The sequence below is a fragment of the Panthera leo genome, chromosome C1 (genome assembly GCF_018350215.1).
Source record: "Panthera leo isolate Ple1 chromosome C1, P.leo_Ple1_pat1.1, whole genome shotgun sequence".
Lineage (NCBI taxonomy): Eukaryota > Metazoa > Chordata > Mammalia > Carnivora > Felidae > Panthera > Panthera leo.
In genome coordinates, this window is record NC_056686.1 from 123,273,433 (window position 1) to 123,291,405 (window position 17,973).

Genomic DNA, 17,973 nt, shown 5'->3' on the forward strand with positions numbered 1-17,973 from the left:
GCTGAGAGGACACGGAAGTCAGTCTCCCAGGGGATAGCTAGGGGAATCTGAGCAACAAAATAACAACAGTACTGGATTAGAACCCACAGCATGAAGTGAATATCCACCAGTTCACCTTTATAGAAATAAATAAACGATTAAATAAACATTTGGAGGAGCAGGGACAGCTATATATTACAGAAAGATTCCAAATAATAAAGTCAGAAGAAATTTTGCAGAAGAATAGAAATTTTAGAACACCACAGGAATAACTTCCACAGTAAGGGAGAGATATACCAACAGGTGCTGATATTAGTGAGCAAAGTTTGAGGAGAAACAAGATATCCGTATAGTTTCAAAGAATTTCCTTCAAGTTATCTATTAATTACAAAGAGAAAAACAGTCATTTGTGGGGAAGCCCAGCAGACACCATCTTAATTAAGCGATCAAAGTTAACATCACTAGTCATAAGACATGCTGACATCAAGTACCTCTTGATATAATGCACTGAAAAATGATAGCACATCACTTCCAAGTAGTCTTCCACAATCTAACCATCAGAAAACATCAGACCAACTCAAATTGAGGGACAGTATACAAAAAGCTGACGGGTCCTCTTCAAAAGTGCCAGCATCACAAAAGACAAAGAAAGAATGAGGAATTGTTGGGAGACTAGCCGAGACCAAGGAGGCATGACAATGAAATGCAATGTGTGATCCCAGATAGGATCCTGGAACAGAAAAAGGAAAACCTGGTGAAATCCAAAAACAAACCATGGGTTAATAGTGTTGGACCAATGTTAATTTCTTGGTTTTGGTCATTATACTGTAGGTATGCAAGTTAATCAACATTAGCGGAAACTAGGTGAAGAATATATATAAAGTCTGTACTATTTCGCAGCTTTTCTGTGGCACATTATTTCAAATAAAATTTTTAAAATAAAAGACATGACTATGAGTGAGGGTCAAGTCTGTATCACTTTTCTATGTACGACCCAAACACAAGCTACAGTGAAACATCCCCAGTCACTGCCCATGCTGATGACCAACACGTGACCCATGCAGCCCCAAACATCTGTGCCACTTAACTACTCCACTCTTGCCTCAAAGATCTTGGAGAATCCTGAAGTGACTATTTTTGGGGGTCGGGGGAAGGGTGGACTTCAAGGAAGATTACTGGGGGAATGTTTTTTTGCCCATCTGTTTCTTTCCACACAAAGGGAACTAAGGGTACTCTGGGCCTCTCTCAACCTCTAGTCCCTCATCCTCAAAGGAGTGACCTGATTGGTTAATTTGGGAAGAATAAAGCAGACACACTTTGTTCATCTGCTTTCTTTTCCTTCTTGGGAGTGAATGGCTTATAGCAAATAGGTGTTCTGCCATGCTCCTCAGGACAAGAAACTTCCCCTCTTTGGCCTTTATGGACCGGGTAGACCAGCTCATTTGGAAGCCTATTTGACATTCACCCCAAAGCTATTCCCTTCAACTTAGTCTTTCTCAGTTACTATGGTGATATTTTTGCCCTCGTCTGCCCTGTTCCCTGTTTTATTTCTCAGTATGCTCAGAACCTGGGTAAGAAGAAAAGCTGATAACCAGTGGGCATTCTCTAGACCCTGCCAGGTTCCATGTGCCCCAGTCTACGTGGTATCCTAGGACCTAAGTCTGTAGCCATGATTCTCTCTGAAGTTGGGAAGCATTTTCCAACTAATCTTCTATTCCAAATAGACTCTGGACTTTGAAAATCATAAACAGTAATGACTTAACATTGTTTTTTTGCTGGGTGAGTTGAGCTGCACTGGGGCAAAAAGAGGATCAAGACCATCATACCCCCAACCCACTCTCACACACACACACACACACACACACACACAGATGTATGTGCAAATCTGACCCATCCCATAGAGTATGGGACTACAGTCCTGTTAGGACACACTGGCTCTAAAGAGGTTTTTAAAATGAGCTATTTTCCTGGTTTTCTCACTTTAGTCTCTGCCCCAACAGTCAATTAAATAGAGGCATAAAGCATGTGTTCCTTCCTTTTTACGGACCACAGTGCATTTATCTTTTCCAACAGTTTCCTTTGTGTCTGCCTTCTTTGCTGGTATAAAGATGGAAATTTCTCAACAGAGCCTTTAAAAGTCCATTACTTTCACCCCACGTTGTACAATTTAGTTTTAAAGTCAACTTCTATGGTAAACTGCTACTTGTGTGAATGCCCGTCTGGGAGTGAGACTAATCTTCCTCTACCCAAAGAATAACCAACACTTACTGCACCAGAGTTATGATTACATCACAATAAATATTCTATGCAGAACTAGGAAGAGCTCCTCAAAGAAAAATGCTTGGAAACGGGTAATTGGAATGAACTATATGCATTTTCACTGAGCTTTGAAAGAAACTGCGAGAAAAAAGATCTTCGATCTGTTCTCAAGTATTTTTTTTTCTCTTAAAGAACACCATGTGAGGAGTTTTGACAGTGTCTGCATTCTAATGGGAACATCTCAGGAAGAAGAGGCTTATCTATATTTGTGCCTTGTTACTGCCATGATGGACACCATTTATCAGGCATAAAGAAGGGAGAAAACCCAGAAGGGAGTTCTTCTCTGGACAGTTTTGTGTTCTGGCTCTTAATTACTTTTCCTCTGCCATGGATGTGAATATTTTAAAAGCCAAAGAAGCCCCTCCATTTGAGCTACAGATGGCCACAGGAACCAAATAAGAATGCGAACCCATTTTAAAAGGCAAAAAACAAAAACAAAAACAAAAAACCCAAAAAAAACAAAAAACCCTTAAAAAAAACCAAAAAAACTCAAAATTCAAAAACAAGGGAAGTGCCAAGTTCCACATTGCACATCCAAACTGATGCCAAGTCCATCTTAACCATGCTGCTAGGACCAGAAATTGACAGTAATGTTAAGGAGCTGCAGTGACCCCGAGGGTAAAAATAAACATGTCTGTTAAAACAAGCACCACCAACACCAGAAAATAGACATGAAACAAGATGCCACAGGAACATTCCTTTTCCTTATAACAGGGATGTGTTAACTTCACTATTCAGAAACCTTTGATTACCCTTTTCAAAAGTTTTTTTGGTTGAGTTTAATTTTCAAGGCTGTTAACCACTTGATGCCAACTTAATTATAACAAGCAAGTAACCAACCCATAATGTATGAGGCCAATTGTTAGTTTTACTTTAGCTTCACTTTAGGGTTGGACTTCTCTGCTCATTTGTAACTTCCTGAACCAGGAAGGTTCTGTACAGTCACTTGCTTTTCCTCAGCTGGTGTCTTTGTTTCCCTGTTTGCCATGGAGGCTTGGGGGAATAGATATTTATGACTTATTATCTCAGTGTTAACAGCGCCCTTCAATAATTTATGAAACAGGGCTCTTGGATTTTTAACCTTGAAGTCCCTCTGATTATTGTTCTGAAATGCTAAGGGCTCAAACTTTAATCATCAGATTCTTGCACAAAAATTCACTCAAAGGTAGGAAAAACAGGGTTGCTGGTGGCATGATGGGTCCAGATGGGGTGGGCCAAGAACACCTTAGTCTTTAACCCTAACTTCCCTTTCACCTGTTGCCAGAACATGGCATTCTCTTCTATAGAAAATATCCTTGTTTGGGGCACCTGGGTGGCTCAGTCAGTTGAGTATCCAACTCTTGATTTTGTCTCAGGTCATGATCCCAGGGTCATGGGATTGAACTCCACTTCAGGCTGCTCACTGAGCATGGAACCTGCATAAGAGCTTAAGATTCATTCTCTCTCTCTCTCTCTCTCTCTCTCTCTCTCTCTGCCCCTCTCTCCTACTTGTGCTTGCTAAGAAAAAAGAAAAATATCCTTGCACTAAAATGTAGTTACACTCTTATATCTCAGCATTCAGTAAACCCAAATATTCTGGAACATCACAGACATCTTGAATTAAACTTCAGGACATCACTTGCCAGTGTGTGTGTTTCTTTCCCTTTCCAAAATGTGATAATCATTTAGGATGACAATGCATTTCAGTGTTCACTTTAGGCAAAAGAGAAGGTGATGTTCAAGAAAGGGAATTATCCCTGTTCTTTCTCTAGGGGATCCTGGAGGCATTGTGCCCGATTTTTCTGATTTTGTGCATGGATTTCTCAAAAGGTGATTTGGCAGACACTATAGCTGGCCACCCAATAGCCACCCTCTACCATCTTCCTTACAGCAATAATGACCATGAGACCATGTTCTGACCAATAAAAAGTAAGCAGAATTCTCTTGGGGAACTTGGGGAGAGTAAAGCTGAAGATAAAAGCTCCCGATGCTATTCTTTCTCTTTAACTTGAACAGAGAAGTCACCTTGTGACCAAGAGGTAACAAGCCTGACAGCAAAAAGCCAATACGCTTAGGAAGTGAGAGGGCAAATGAAGAGAACCGTGTCTTTGATGGCATCACTGAGCTGTGGGAACAACTCCAGGACCACCTACATCCAGACTACTGGTTAGGTAAACAATAAATGTCTTTATGGCTTAAGTCCCTGTTACTTGCCACCAAAAGCATTCTTCAGCAATCCAGAAAGTGATGTCTGGGATGCAGGTAAGAGAAATCTGCCCGCAGCAATGGCTGGTTTATTCTTTTGAAGCTGTGCCCCATAGACTAAAGAGGGGATAGCACAGTGTTTTATTTATTTAAATATAATTTACTGTCAATTTGGCTAACATACAGTGTGCTCTTAGTTTTGGGGGTAGATCCCCATGATTCATCCCTTACATACAACACTGTGCTTTCTGATGCCTGGGAGCTATTGCAGCCGCTTCCTTGAGAATGGCACCCGGGTCTCAGGACAATGATATTAATGATAGTTAATAAACAGAGCAAGAATACAAACAATTAGTTGGCTCTTAGAGTTCAGTGAAACACAGTGTAAGTATAAGGTAGACAGTAGGAGAGCAAAAACATGGTCTTTTTTTCATATCCCGTGTTTCCCTCTATGGTTTAGTCTGTGCACACTCACGGGTTTAGAAGTATGTCCCCCAACTCAAAGTCTGGATGGTTTCTATCTTGAGGAGCATACCCATTTGTATTTCAAATTTGCATTGGTGTATGGGAGGGATCTATGGGCGGGGGCAGAGGTCTGCCAGGGGAGAACTAGTATATGACTATGTGTGGGGTGGGTTACTTTCTCCCTTAGGAAGTTCACGACCAAGGTGGATCTCCACTGTGCAACAGAGTTCCTAATAACGTAAACCGCCAGCTGACCAGATTGACTAAGTGGTGTCCTGTCCCTACCTGGCTTGATTACCAAACTAGCTGGATGTTTAGGAGGGAGGTATATGTGTTTCTTTCCAGAAAACTCCTATGCAGAGCACAGCCAGATTGGCCTCAAAAGTGAGCTGACAAACCAGAAAAACTGGGTTTATTATACTTCGGAGTTGTTCCTTAAATGATAACCGTGACTAACAGGTATCAGTTGGCTTTTTCTGGTTTAACTGAAAAGCAAATGGTATATTAAGCTTAACTTTGTTGTATTTTTCTTCTTACGCTAGAGATTTAAGCTCCCTCATTTCTGGTCTATTATTTTTTAAATACCAATCAATCTATCTGTTTTTGCTTGAAACTTGATTTCTTCAAGTACACTCATTCAGCAGGTATATATTGTGTGTCTTCATATGAGCGAGCGAGTCTAGGTGTGTGGGTGTAAGAGAGACAGAAGGAGGGGGGCGGTGGGGAGTATGCAAGGGAGAGAGAGGATGAGAACAGCTTCCTTTCAGGAGCCCTGTATCCAGAAATGAAAACCATGAATGGGCTCTAGTGCATGAAACTGAGGTTCAATTGGATTAGGAAAAGATACTCTAAAAACACTGAAAGGCTCTGTCACCAGGCACACTGCTGGCTGGAGAATGTGGAACAAAGATAAAATTGTCAGAACATCCTGTCTTCACCTACACCAGGAAGGTCAAGTCTAAGATGCTTGTCCAAGGGCTCAGGTAAGCAGGGTCCCTGGCTGGCTTTTCCACATAGAGCCAGTTTTAACAGGGGTTGGTTTAGTCTCTCTAGATCTTAACCCACTCTTAGGTAAAATGCCTGCTTCCGCCTTGCTTTATTCTTCTTTCCCTCCCAACAGCCAGTGCCAGGCTGAGTAGAAAGTTGTTTGACCTTTCAAACAAAGTTAGCTAGCTCTTCCCTCAGTAGGGGCAGCTCCGCCCACCAGCTGCCTCTCCCTCTGAAGGCAGGGAAATTCTCCTAAGAATCGGGATTGGCTTTGAAGCCCAGATCTCTTTGCACTCCTAGTTTGGATGTCTTCACTGGGTGGAAAACTAGCCAACCTGCCCAGCCTCTTGTTATTTCCGAACAGATTCTCTGAAGTTACAGGAGACCCAAGTGGTTTGGTAGATTTTGCATAAGCAATAAAACAGTGCATAAAACCCACGGCCCAGCGTCACTTAATATACCTGCTTCCGCAGACGCTCTTTGAAGAAGCCTCAGCGGAGGGCATTGTAAACTGCTATGCACATTCGTATTCATGCCGAGCACAGCATGCACGGGTACAGCGGCCGAGTGCCGCACGCCTGGCGCCACCCGCCTCTGGCACTGTCTCCAGTCATTCCTCTGCTCCCGCCAACAAGTCCAAGAAATAGAAAAACATAAAAAGCTATTGTCCATGTCCAGTGAGAAATGAAATGCACTGGACCAAGTATCACAACTTCCTTAAAATAATACACTTCATCACTTGTGCATCTGGATCCCTCTTCGTGGTTTGCGAAGTCATAAAGCTCGAAATCGACATCCTGAACCATCACTGCTTTTTTCTATTTAAGTGCATTCCTTTAAAAAAGCAATTTATTAGCAGCTCTCTATGGTTTCACCTTATCTAAAAAGCACTTAATTCAGTTCATCTCCTGCTTTGCTTTGTACTGTTGCAGGCAATCAGAAGATTGGAAGCAACGTATTAATAAGAGAACATGCCCCGAAGCTCTGGCCCATGAAAACAGCTCCTGAATCACAATGTAGCCACAACCTGAAGTTCACCATGGACAGAAAGAAGTAATGACATATATCATAATTCTTTTTATTTGTAGGCTGATTCATCACAGATTTGGGTGAAACTCCTAAGTTATAGACAAGACCTTTTGTAGAATGCCCAGGGAAGGAAACGTATTATCCACTACCAGAAAGTCTCCTCTCCCCAAAATACAATCACTTCTACCACAATGAAAAAGTAAGGCAAGGAAGAATCCAGCCTAGTTTTTAAGGAGGGAATAACAAAGGGGGGAAATGGAGTAAATGGTACTGCCTACATAAAAGCTATAATCAATGATTTGGTTTGGGAGAAAAAAGCCAGACTTGCACAAGTTCCCTGAGTATTCATTGTGGATGACCTAATCATGCCAGAATCCCATTGCCTTAATAAAAATGCCTTCCCAGAATAGGTCTCAACCTGCTCTACCCTCAAGCCTTCTCAAGGGAAGAAAGAGAAATGGACTGCTCAAGATGTTTAAGGCCTCAGGAAAAAAAAAAAAAAAAACTCCTTTCTTTTCATCTGTAAAATTATAAATTTAAGATCTCTTCTAGCCTACAAAGTGCGTGATTCCTAAAACCCTGGCCTATCAGTGATGCTGATCAGGGATGGGTAGCTGGGATCCTGATAAGAGCTTCAGGCATTAGGAATAGTGCATCCAAGTGCCTCAGAATTCTTGCGTTAACACAAGCCAATTCAAGATTCCCTCATGGAGAAGCAGATTGACTCTTTGATAGACAATGGGTGGAAAGCCCAGCACTTGGCACATAGGTGCTTGATGAACATGAACTCCTTTGCCCTACAGTTCACTGGAATGATTTGCTCTTGGCACAGGTTTTTAGTTCAGCTCAGTAAATTGGCTAATCATCCCATGGAGTTTCAAGTTCACCAACCACCCCATCTTATCCCCTCCATAATTTAGGCATTTTCCCAACCTGAGCTTTCTCTTCAGTTCTTTGTATAAGCAGAAGGAACGAGATCTCAAACTGAGAGGCGAAATGGATGAATTTAAAAAGTATTACCATAAGCAAAAGAAACCAGGCACAAAAGGCCACATACTGCATCATTCCATTTATATGAAATGTCCAGTAGAGGCAAATCCATAGAGACAGAAAGTAGATTAGCGGTTCCCAGATTAGTGACTGCTAATGGGTACAGGGTTTCTTTTTGGGGGTGATGAAAATGTTCTGGAATGAAATATCTATCTGGAATTAGATTATATTTACAATTCTGTGAATATACTAAAAACCACTTTAAAAGGGTGAATTTTATGGAACCTAAATTATAGCACCAAAATTGTTATTAAAGAATGCCCCAAAATAGCATTATGATGATTGCAAAAATCCTAAGGAAGGCAAAGGACTTGAGTTTTAGTCCCACTGGATGTGTGGCCCTGAGCAAATTGCTCAACCTCTGTGCATCTCAGATTCACCCCCTATTAGTTAGGATGTTATCTCACTGTGAACCTTCAGGCTAATTACAAGGATCTTATTGTAAGGGATCAAAGGTTACATTCAAGGGCGCTCTCAGTCTGCAAAAGGGAGAAATAATATGCCAAGTAACCTAGACTAAGACCTCTGGGTCATCTTCAGAGACAGGTAGAGATAGGAGATGAAGCAACTCTGTCAGGTTTCTACTTTCAGGATCGATTTCTAAAGATGGTTATAATGACAGCAATCCTCAGTGTCTTGTATCTCACAAGAAAACAGCTGGCCTGTTCCTATATTTTACAGGGGAGGAAGCTCAGCCCCTGGGACATTAAGTTACATCTTCCTGGGGAGCCTGAAACATGGGTGTTTTCTCTTCCAAAGGAGCTAAGTGGCCTTCCCACTCAACTAGTAAAAACCCCAGGGGCTGGGTATTGAATCCTTGTAAATAGTGTGATAATACTATGCCATGTTTGGGACTTAGAACCTAAGACATTCAATCCTTTTAGAAATTTGAAAGAAAAAAGAAAGGAAGGGAGGGAGAGAGGGACAGAGGAGGAAGAGGAGAGAGAAAGACTCAGGAGACAGGCAAGAAAAAGAAAGCAGCGGGGGAAGGGGAAGAGGGAGATAGAGGAAGCAGGCTGTAGATTTAGATCTTTCTCTTTCAGGAATATACAAGGGAAGCAGGTTTCCTTTTCCAAGTTCAAAGGAAACGGTGTGTTTTGTTTTCATACTCCGTTTCATTTTTCACTTGGGAAAAAACCCAGCTTTGAAGCCTCTCTGTTTAAATTCATTAGGAAAACCATCAATGATGGAAGCTTTCATGAAATTGTAGTGGGAGGAAATAGTGTTATGGGAGAGCTGGATCAATCTTCAAACATTTTAGCTCTGGAGTTGGGAGGTCCGCATTGGCTGCTTGTTCAGCTGGAAAGTTAACATAAACAAATGCTTCACTTACTGGAGAGTCCAAGGGACTAATGACACTTGATATTTACTTTCCAAATACTTCCTTAACAGCCAGCTATGCCTGCCACCTGAAAAAGATGGATGCTTCTTGAGAGCTAAGTGACCAAAGTGACCAGCAGAATGTCTCGCCCCGAAGAAAAAGGTTCTTTTAGAGGCCTGCCAGAAAGGAGGTAGTGATATTGACATGCACTGCACAGAATCTTTTCCTGTGTAATTCATAACCTGATCAAGTTGGACATGGAAACCTTTTCAGCATGGCTGTGTTAATGTTTAAGGAGATCCTTCTTGGCATCTGAATCTTTCTTAAAGTGTTGCAACCTGTTGGACTCTCCTTAGCAAAGTTAAAATAGGGCAATTTGTTTTTGACTTCTGTTTTTCATTTCATTCTCAGAGCATAGTCCATAGCACAGGTGATTGATTCAAAATGGATTTGAGGGTGACAAAGTAACCACTACATGTGGGATGCAGGAGAGGACAGTGAAGACGACGGAGGAGAAGAAATGATATGGGGCAGACAAGAGGGCACTGGAAGATTAACAGATACTACTGATGCTCTTACAAAATCGTTCTGGGAAAAAAGTTAGAAAATTTCTTCGTGCATACAGTGTAATACAGATTAAGTAATTTATGATCTGAATGTCTGCAGAGAAGGATGACTTTTTTTATTTTTCTGATAAGAATTATATAGGTGTATGCAAATGAATACAGGTAAAACTGTAAAAATATACACACATTCATGGATATGCCATTGTGTGTGCATCTGGGTGCACAAACATGCATATGTGCACCTTAAATAAATGAATCCATGTGCAAAAGAATTATGATATAATATTGATTAGCAGACTTCTTCCTGACAAGTCTACCCCAAGGACAAACTAGAGCCTATTTTTTTTTTTTTTAATTGAGGTGAAATAAGGAGTGCATAGATATAAGAACACAAAGGCCACAGTTAGATTTCCATTTCTACAATGGAAACTACAGTGAGTAACTCCTTGTTTTAGGGACATCAGGTCCTCACTTGCTATCCCTTATTTAGCTTGTGAGAAAATAAGGCATAAAATTAATCTATCCAAGGCATGCAACCATCCCTGCCCAACTTAATGAGTGACTAACTAATCCAAAAGGAAAACAGCCATTACTTATACAGCCATAACGTAGATGCAACATGGCATATAAATCAGTAACTCTTGTATTGCAAAACAGACAAATAGATTAATGCATGTTGCAAAAGATGGGTGAAGAGATCGATTAGGTTACTGATTCAGACCATGAACTTTCTCTCAATATACTGCATTTAACTTTTAAATAAGGTTTAGGAGAACCTGTAACATTTTGCTCACTGACAGAGCTATATTTTACTTAGGGCAGAAATTGGCTAGTCTATAAAAATTAAATTATGCCCCTTTCACTGTATCTAGTCAAGAGGAAAAACTCTAATTACAAGATTGCACTGTCAAACAAATGCAAATTCACATTCTTTATATCCTGGTTTAAAAATTCATATGGGGGGAGCTTCTATTTTGAAATGAGAATCAATATTTGAAATATTTTTCGGAACGCAGTGATAAGCAAGAGCAAAAGAAATGTCATTATCAAGGGTGCTGGTAAGTAGAAGCTAACTCATTAAGAGCAGAGCTTGCTAGAACAAGTCATTCGTTATGCAAACATTTAAATATCAATTAGTAAGGACAATGAATGAAGGCTCTCCTTCCCCACAGCCTGGTGCCTTATAACTCCAGAAACGACCAAGGGGACAAAAAGCAGTGGAAAATCTCTGCACCTAATAGGAATGCCACTCTGGGGAATAGGTAAAGGTTAATTTTAAATGTACTTCCCAATTGAAAATTAAATGTACCTGCCTCCAAATTCATAAAAGCTGAGTTTGCAGACTTAATCCAGAAAGGACTAACTAAAGACCTAGGCATATTGCATCGCTGGTATTTTTTGGAAAGAGAATGCCTTTCATCACTGCTTAATGTCAAACTTGCTTGGTTCATTAAAATCTCTTCGTCTGTTAAAACTGTGCTTTTCCTCGACCTGTGAAAAAATGCCAATCCATACAGCGCTCAAACTTTAAAAATCCTACTGGTTGGTTCTCATATTCATTTAATATCAATTTCATGGCCTGTCCAGTCAACCAGTTCACAAAGCCCGTAAGGTGAATATGGTGGACATGAAAACCATTTAAATATTTAGCACTTTGCTTGCATTATCTTCTCAGGCAAACCTGGTGTTATATTTTGCTAGAAGGTGCTGGCTCAGGAAAGCAGGTGCGTCTTGGAGAAAGTCGGCTGGTGGACATAGACCAGATGCGGAACTTTTCTGGCTGTTGTTTCCCTCCTCTACAAACAAAAGTCTGGTTTTTCCAGACTTAGGGGACCCCACAGTCACGTGGGGAGCTTATCAAAGACCCACGGCTGGGTATATCACAGACTAACTGAACTGGCCGCTTCAAGAGTGACGGGAGACATATGGATTTCAACAAAACTTCCAGGAAAAATCTGACGTGCACCCTGAATTCTGAGTCAATGGGCCTTTTCAGTTTTCATGCACTAAGATTTTCAGAACAGGTTATTGATCCAATGAAAATAATAATTCTAACTTCAGTACCTAATACTATTACGTAACAGGTATGACCTTCTTTCTCCAAAGTGGAAAGACTGAAACTGCAGAATTTATCACTGGTGCGTTAGGGGTTAGGGAAATCAGGACCACAAAAGAGGACTACTGGATTTCATGAGACACTCTGTGTAAGACCCAGGCAAGTAGCTGCTATGTTCCCATGTTCCCATGTAGCCCATGTTCCCAGGACTGTGATGCTTGCATTCCATGTGGTCACTTAACAATCCAAGTCTTAGCTTGGCTCTCCATCCCTGTCAGCATCAGGAGGGTTAAGTGTCATGTCTATTCATTGGTCTAACAAGTACATGGAGACAAAAATCCAAGTACCTTGGAAGGAGCAGATCCCCAAACATTGCTCTTTTGACACAGGAGCATGCATTTGGCTAACTTTACTGAATTCAGGCTTAGAATGTGTGTCCTTCCCCCTTATCACAGGCTTTTCTTTGGAGTCCAAGCTGTGTCTGTTTTCTAGACTTCTCAATTGGTATTGCTTTATTATTTCACTCTCTGTGTACCCTTTGGCCTATGGTCTATGGCTGGAGGAACCTAGTTTGGAGAGAAGGTATCCACTTGATCCAACTAATAGCAATTTCAGCCCTGGAGACTCCCTGTGCTAAAGGTTCCCCTAGGTAAGACAGGCATTATAATGCCCCCTCTGCCTTTTTTTTTTATAATGTTGTTTAGAGGACAGAATAAAGCAAGATGAAGAACACCACTATGAAAATGGAGTGTGTGGTATTTATCTTACATATACTTCTAGAGAGGAAGAAACATCTCTCTGAAAAAGGACATCTCTTCTGGCTATAGTTTGGGTTGTATCTTTTTCTTTTCTTGTCTCAACCATATCCCAGCTCATAAAACATGATACCCAGGTAAGCATTGGCCTAGAGGATCCAGAGGAAGTTCCTAATGTGTCCACAGTTTATCCCTATTTTTTTCTGGGTCTAAATTACCATTTGAAAGAAAGCTGCAAATATTTGGCAAAAAACAAAAACAAAAACAAAACAAAAAAACAAAACCCCAAAACAAAACAAAACAAAAAAAAACAACGGTAAAGCGTTCAGAGTGATTACAACTAAAATTGCAGCAGTACCTCTGGAAAAAGGGCAGATTTTACAGGTAAAATCCTCAAGAATGAAACACAAGGAGAAAAGAAACAACTTACCAAAATCATAGTTATCAATCTTAGCTACAGAATCGTCACTAAATTTTATTTTGCTTTTGTAATAGCCCGAATCCCATGACAAATGACAGAACAATGCATGCTGCTTTTCTTGGGACAAATTATTCTTGAGAGCAATTATGTATCAGACTTCCCAAGAGAGCGCTTTCCGTGGAAAGAATCCACACCTAATGACCTAAAAAGAACAGCTTTTAAAACTGCGCACACATACCCTCTCGCCACACATTGATGAGCTAGCTATCTGCTCATCAAATATCTGTGCGGTTAGTAGCAAGGTATTTCCAGGCCCTTCTCTGAGAAGAAACTACTTTTCCAAGGTGCTGCCTTTAAAACTGTAGCCTTTGCATTCATTTGCTAGTAGGTTAAGAACATCACTTGACAGATTTAATCCCTTCAACCAAAAGCTCTGGGGGGCTATGCAGTTAAGCCAACAAAAGAGGAACAGAACTTCGGTTCACACCGTATCATTCACCACATGATGCGATTTCCCCTCTTGTTAATATCCCGAAAATGGCAAGGTCTAGCATTATGGGTTTGACCTTGGAATTCAAAGTAGAGTTCCATTCCTTTCCCCAAAGTTCCAGGTGCACTTGTAGGGGACTTTGATTTCTGGTAAGGCTATTGGGAGTGGCTGGGGAGTTCCACATCAGGGAGAAAACTCTGGTCAGCTGAAGTAAGTGAGGTTTGCTCTCACAGGATGCCCTCCTTCTCCACATAAAGCGCAGCACCTTTCATCAGCCAGCTAGCAGCTAAGCTTGTGGGGCTGGAAACTACATTCCTTTGAACATCTTGGCAATTGGTGCCTGGAATTTGATGCAGTAGCTCTAAAATTAAATAAAGATCCTGTAGTGTTCTTCTAAGAAATATGGCGTGGCTCTATGACAAAACACATTTTTCAAGCTCTGACCTCTGGGAACTTCAACTAGCTTCATATTTCAGGCTGACACTGCTCACAGGCTACTGTCTAGTTGCCCAAGCCGAGCTGGTTATCCATATATTTTCCAGCCTCCTGATCAGCTTTTAGCAGAGAGATGAGGAGAGTAAATAAAAAGAGGAGAACCACTAATTTAAATGCACTTCCCCTCCAGAGTCCCTTGGGGAGAAGCCCTGGTAATTAACTCTAATGAGATTAACTTGGAACTCTTCCTTTTGCCAGCATTGTAAAAGTAAATCTGTGGTAACCAGTGTGTGTGCATTAAATCAAAGTCAGTCCCCTTTCTTGTAATTTAATGCCCCCCGGCCCCCCACCTCCCACTCCTACCCCTAACCCAGGCTGGAGGCAGGTGAGCGCTGCTTGGTTCTTACCCGCACTTTGCTCCATCACTTCTTTCTGACACATGTCTTGAACATTCACCGTGCAATTCACTATAAACTCGGGGGAGGAGCAGTCGTTGTTCAGCTGGAATTCTTCACATTGGTAACACTGGATTTGCAGCGCAAAGCCTGTGGGGACAGAAGCAATCGGATTTAGATCCAGCCCTCACAGAGACCACCCCAGAAACCGCGGCCCTCCTCTGCCCCAGCCAGCCACGGATCCCGACCTCTGGGGTCCTTGGGCTCGGCACCCCTGGGTCTCCAAGAAAGGCGTATGCGGCTGAAGCCTGCAGCCGGCGGCGCGGACACCGAGGGTCCTGCAGGACAAATGAATTCTGTCGGCGACCCCCAGACCAATGCTCCAGAAACAAGAGAGCCCGTCCGACACCACACCTGGCCCTTCCGCCACGGAAGTTGAGAGGCCGGGTACACAACTCGAGAGCGAAGTAGCTCCAGAGACGTGCTTCAGCTCCAGTGTACAGCTAAGGATTTGCCTAATTGTTAATTGGTTACAAATTGCTTAATTACTGTTTTGGCACCATTCGCGGTTGCATTTGCAGACGCCTTTTTAGTTTTAGTTTTTGTCGTCAGCGTTCCTGTGCTGGGGCTCCGAGGTTCCCTACGCGACCACCCAGGAACCCAGGAGGAAGTGCCAGACGCCAAGTGTGCTGCGCCCCGAGTGTCCGGCCTTTCTTCGGGACAGTCCCCGCAGCAGCGCTGGGCGGGGAGGCGCAGCGTGTGCAAGGGGCGTGTGTGTGTGAGCGCGCGCGCGCCCGAGCCGCGACACCACAACCTTTTCTTCTTGGCTTTCAGGGCAACCATTTGGCTAGGGTCCGGTGGGGGTCCCCGCTCTGCAGCGCTCGCTCGAGAGCCGTTTGCATAATTCAGAGGACCGAAACGTTTTCGCATCTCGCAGCGTTCCAGCCTGGCTGCTCTGCCTGGATCAATGAGCTCCTGTCTAGACCTAACACCCCCTGCTCCCGGACCCCCGGGCTTCTTCCCAGCTCCACAACGGCGGCGCTCCGGGCGCTGCAACACAGCCCCGGCGCGCCCGGGCCACAGGCTGCCCAGCGCTCCCGTCACCTGTCGGCGGCGCCACTCCCACGGGTTGCTGGAGACGCCTGCTAACTTGGTGGGGTCAGGGGCTTTTTATCACCCCCTCTCCGTCGGCAAGGCCCCAGCACATCTCGGACCCTCCGTCCTCCCCAGCTCAGCTTCTTCTCCCGCAGCCCGGGCATCTGCAGCTCGGGTCCCACAAACCCATCGCTCCCGCCTCTCCTCCTGGAGACTTTCCCACGTCGCGACTCCGGGCACCAGCACCCGTCACCGCCGCCAAACTCCCGCTGGGCAACCCCTGCGCAGCACGGGCCCGGAGGTGGGTGCCAGAGGGGCGAAGGGGCAGACGGGTAGATGGGGTGTGCTCGCCTAGCGGGGCCGGTGGTTTCTTCGTCTCCCTACCTTGAAGCAAGAACAATCCGCAAAAAGTTGCCGCGATGCCGAGGACCCACATCCTCCCGGAGCCGCGGAACCGGGAGAGGGCAGGCGCAGCAGAGGCGGCGACCGCGGCGGAGGCGGCCCGGGCCGCAACGGCTGTGGCTGCCGAGGCTGCTGGGGCCCGCGCTCCTGCCGCCGAGGCCACCGCCGCCGCCACGAGGAGCCGCAGGTGCCGCCGGCGGCGCCAGCATCGCCCGTGCCGGGACTCCCGGCTGCGGGTCGCTGCTCCTCCCGCGGGCGCTCCCGGGCAGAGCGCGGCGCCTCCGGAGTTGGCGGCTGAGACTGGAGGAACTACTGGCGAGCCGGAGCACCCAAAAAACTCTCGTCTCTTCTCCCCACCTCCCACTCCAGGCACCACGTGACGGCTGCCGAGTTGGGGTGGGGGTGGCGGGCGAGGAAGGCTGGGACCGTCTTTTCAGGTCCCCACCCCCTTCCTATCGCCCTCCTCTCCCGCCTCCGCACGTCCCCAGGACAGGGACGCCAGAAGGAGAGGCAGAGTGTAGTTTTCCAAGGTTGGGAGGCTTGGAGATTGGGGAAGCGTGAGGAGGGCGCAGCAGGTGCCGAGGGGACTGGCCGGGCGCTGACTGCGGGACCTGCGAGGTGGGGTCGTAGGACCGCGTGCCCCACTAGCCCTCCGCGCCCCCCGGGGCTGGTCCACCCAGCTGGGGTTGCTGGGAGGCCCGCATTGGGAGCCCAGTGCCGGGGGCGGCTGGCTAGAGGGGCGCGTGCTCCCCTGAGTAAGACGAAGTTGCACACCTGCAGGCTCCCTGAGGGGGCCGGCGCAGCTGCGCCTTTTCTTCCTCGTAGAGGCCCCTGGTTCAAGACCAGGCTTGGCTTCAGCGGCCGCAGAGCGGGCGGGGTGTGGTGAGGACCCTGCCTGGACAGGCGCCGTTCGCCCCGGGCGGCCCTCCTTCCGTCTGCCCGCTCGCACAGCTGGAGGGTGCAGTGACATCAAGCCTAGCTTAGGACAGGTTGGCCTCCCGGGGACGACTGTCACGAGTTCCCACCAGAAAGCAAATCGGGTGAAGAAGGGAATATCTTTGCTCTCTTTTCCTCCCAAAGGCCGGGATCTTCATCCAGCTTTTCTCAAAGTCACGGGTTATTATTAGTACGTCCTCCCAGGTCCTCTCCTGCATCACGCTTTCCCAGCCCAGGAGTCAGTCGCAGGCTGCCCTGCGCCTCTGTTTTAAGACCCCGTCCCATTCACCCTCTCTCAGTCAAGCGACCCACCTTGAATACTCCCGGGATGCCACCGGTCTGAGTTCGTCTTCCTTGGAGCGGAGCCTTGCAGCAGGTGGTGTGGGAGCCTCGGCGCCCCCGCCCCCAACCCCGCACGTTGTCACCCTTCCCCCTGAGTCCCTGGGGAGAACCCATTTCTGTGCAAATCGCTTCAGAAGCTTAGCTCCTCTTCACCGCCTGCCCTTCCCTTCCCCGCGAGGAAGCTCTCTCAGGCCAGGACGCTGATTATTTATTTTCCCATCCTGCCAGCGGAGCAGGTCTGGAAATGGGCTTAAATGACTTTCTTGTAATTCCTCTGCAGAGATCGTTCCATATCTGCCTCAGGCTCCTTCTCTCCCTTTGCCCCCCTCTTCTTTTCATTTCTAGTTGGTTAACCCCTCGGGGAGACTGAACGCTCTGACCATTACACCCTTGTCTGCAGACTCTGATCTTACAATTGGCTGAATTACTATCTCGGGAGCAAAGGGGGCCACCAGTTTATTTATTTCTTCCGGGAATTGATTGTCTGGAGCACGTGTGAGAGCAAACAACTGGGCCAAAGGATCCTTGAACAAGTTCTTTGCAGATTTCAGAGGGTGCCAACTGTGATAGAACTTTTATTCAGAAATGAAACAAAAGAATTTTTTCAAAGTCTGAAAGACAATGATACTTTACATAATTTTCATTTAGGACAACAAAATTCAATATAACAAATTGCACAAATTAACCAAATAACACTGATTATACAACACTCTTTAAACATACAAACGTGTGCTGAAGTAACCATA

General features: G+C 44.9%; 2 protein-coding genes across 2 annotated transcripts in view; both read right to left on the reverse strand.

Moving 5' to 3' along the window:
- LYPD1 (LY6/PLAUR domain containing 1) overlaps positions 1-16,263 on the reverse strand; it is a 36,523-nt gene extending 20,260 nt beyond the window's left edge. The window contains exons 1-2 of the mRNA XM_042948513.1: positions 15,932-16,263; positions 14,465-14,602 (exon numbers count right to left, since the gene is read on the reverse strand). Coding sequence (XP_042804447.1) covers positions 14,465-14,602; positions 15,932-15,983 — 190 coding nt within the window. The 5' untranslated portion in view covers positions 15,984-16,263. The remainder of the gene's footprint in view (positions 1-14,464; positions 14,603-15,931) is intronic.
- A 907-nt stretch (positions 16,264-17,170) lies between these two features.
- The window catches only part of NCKAP5 (NCK associated protein 5), a 729,314-nt gene continuing 728,511 nt past the window's right edge, over positions 17,171-17,973 (reverse strand). Inside the window, exons 20-21 of the mRNA XM_042948658.1 lie at positions 17,608-17,788; positions 17,171-17,326 (exon numbers count right to left, since the gene is read on the reverse strand). Coding sequence (XP_042804592.1) covers positions 17,171-17,326; positions 17,608-17,788 — 337 coding nt within the window. The remainder of the gene's footprint in view (positions 17,327-17,607; positions 17,789-17,973) is intronic.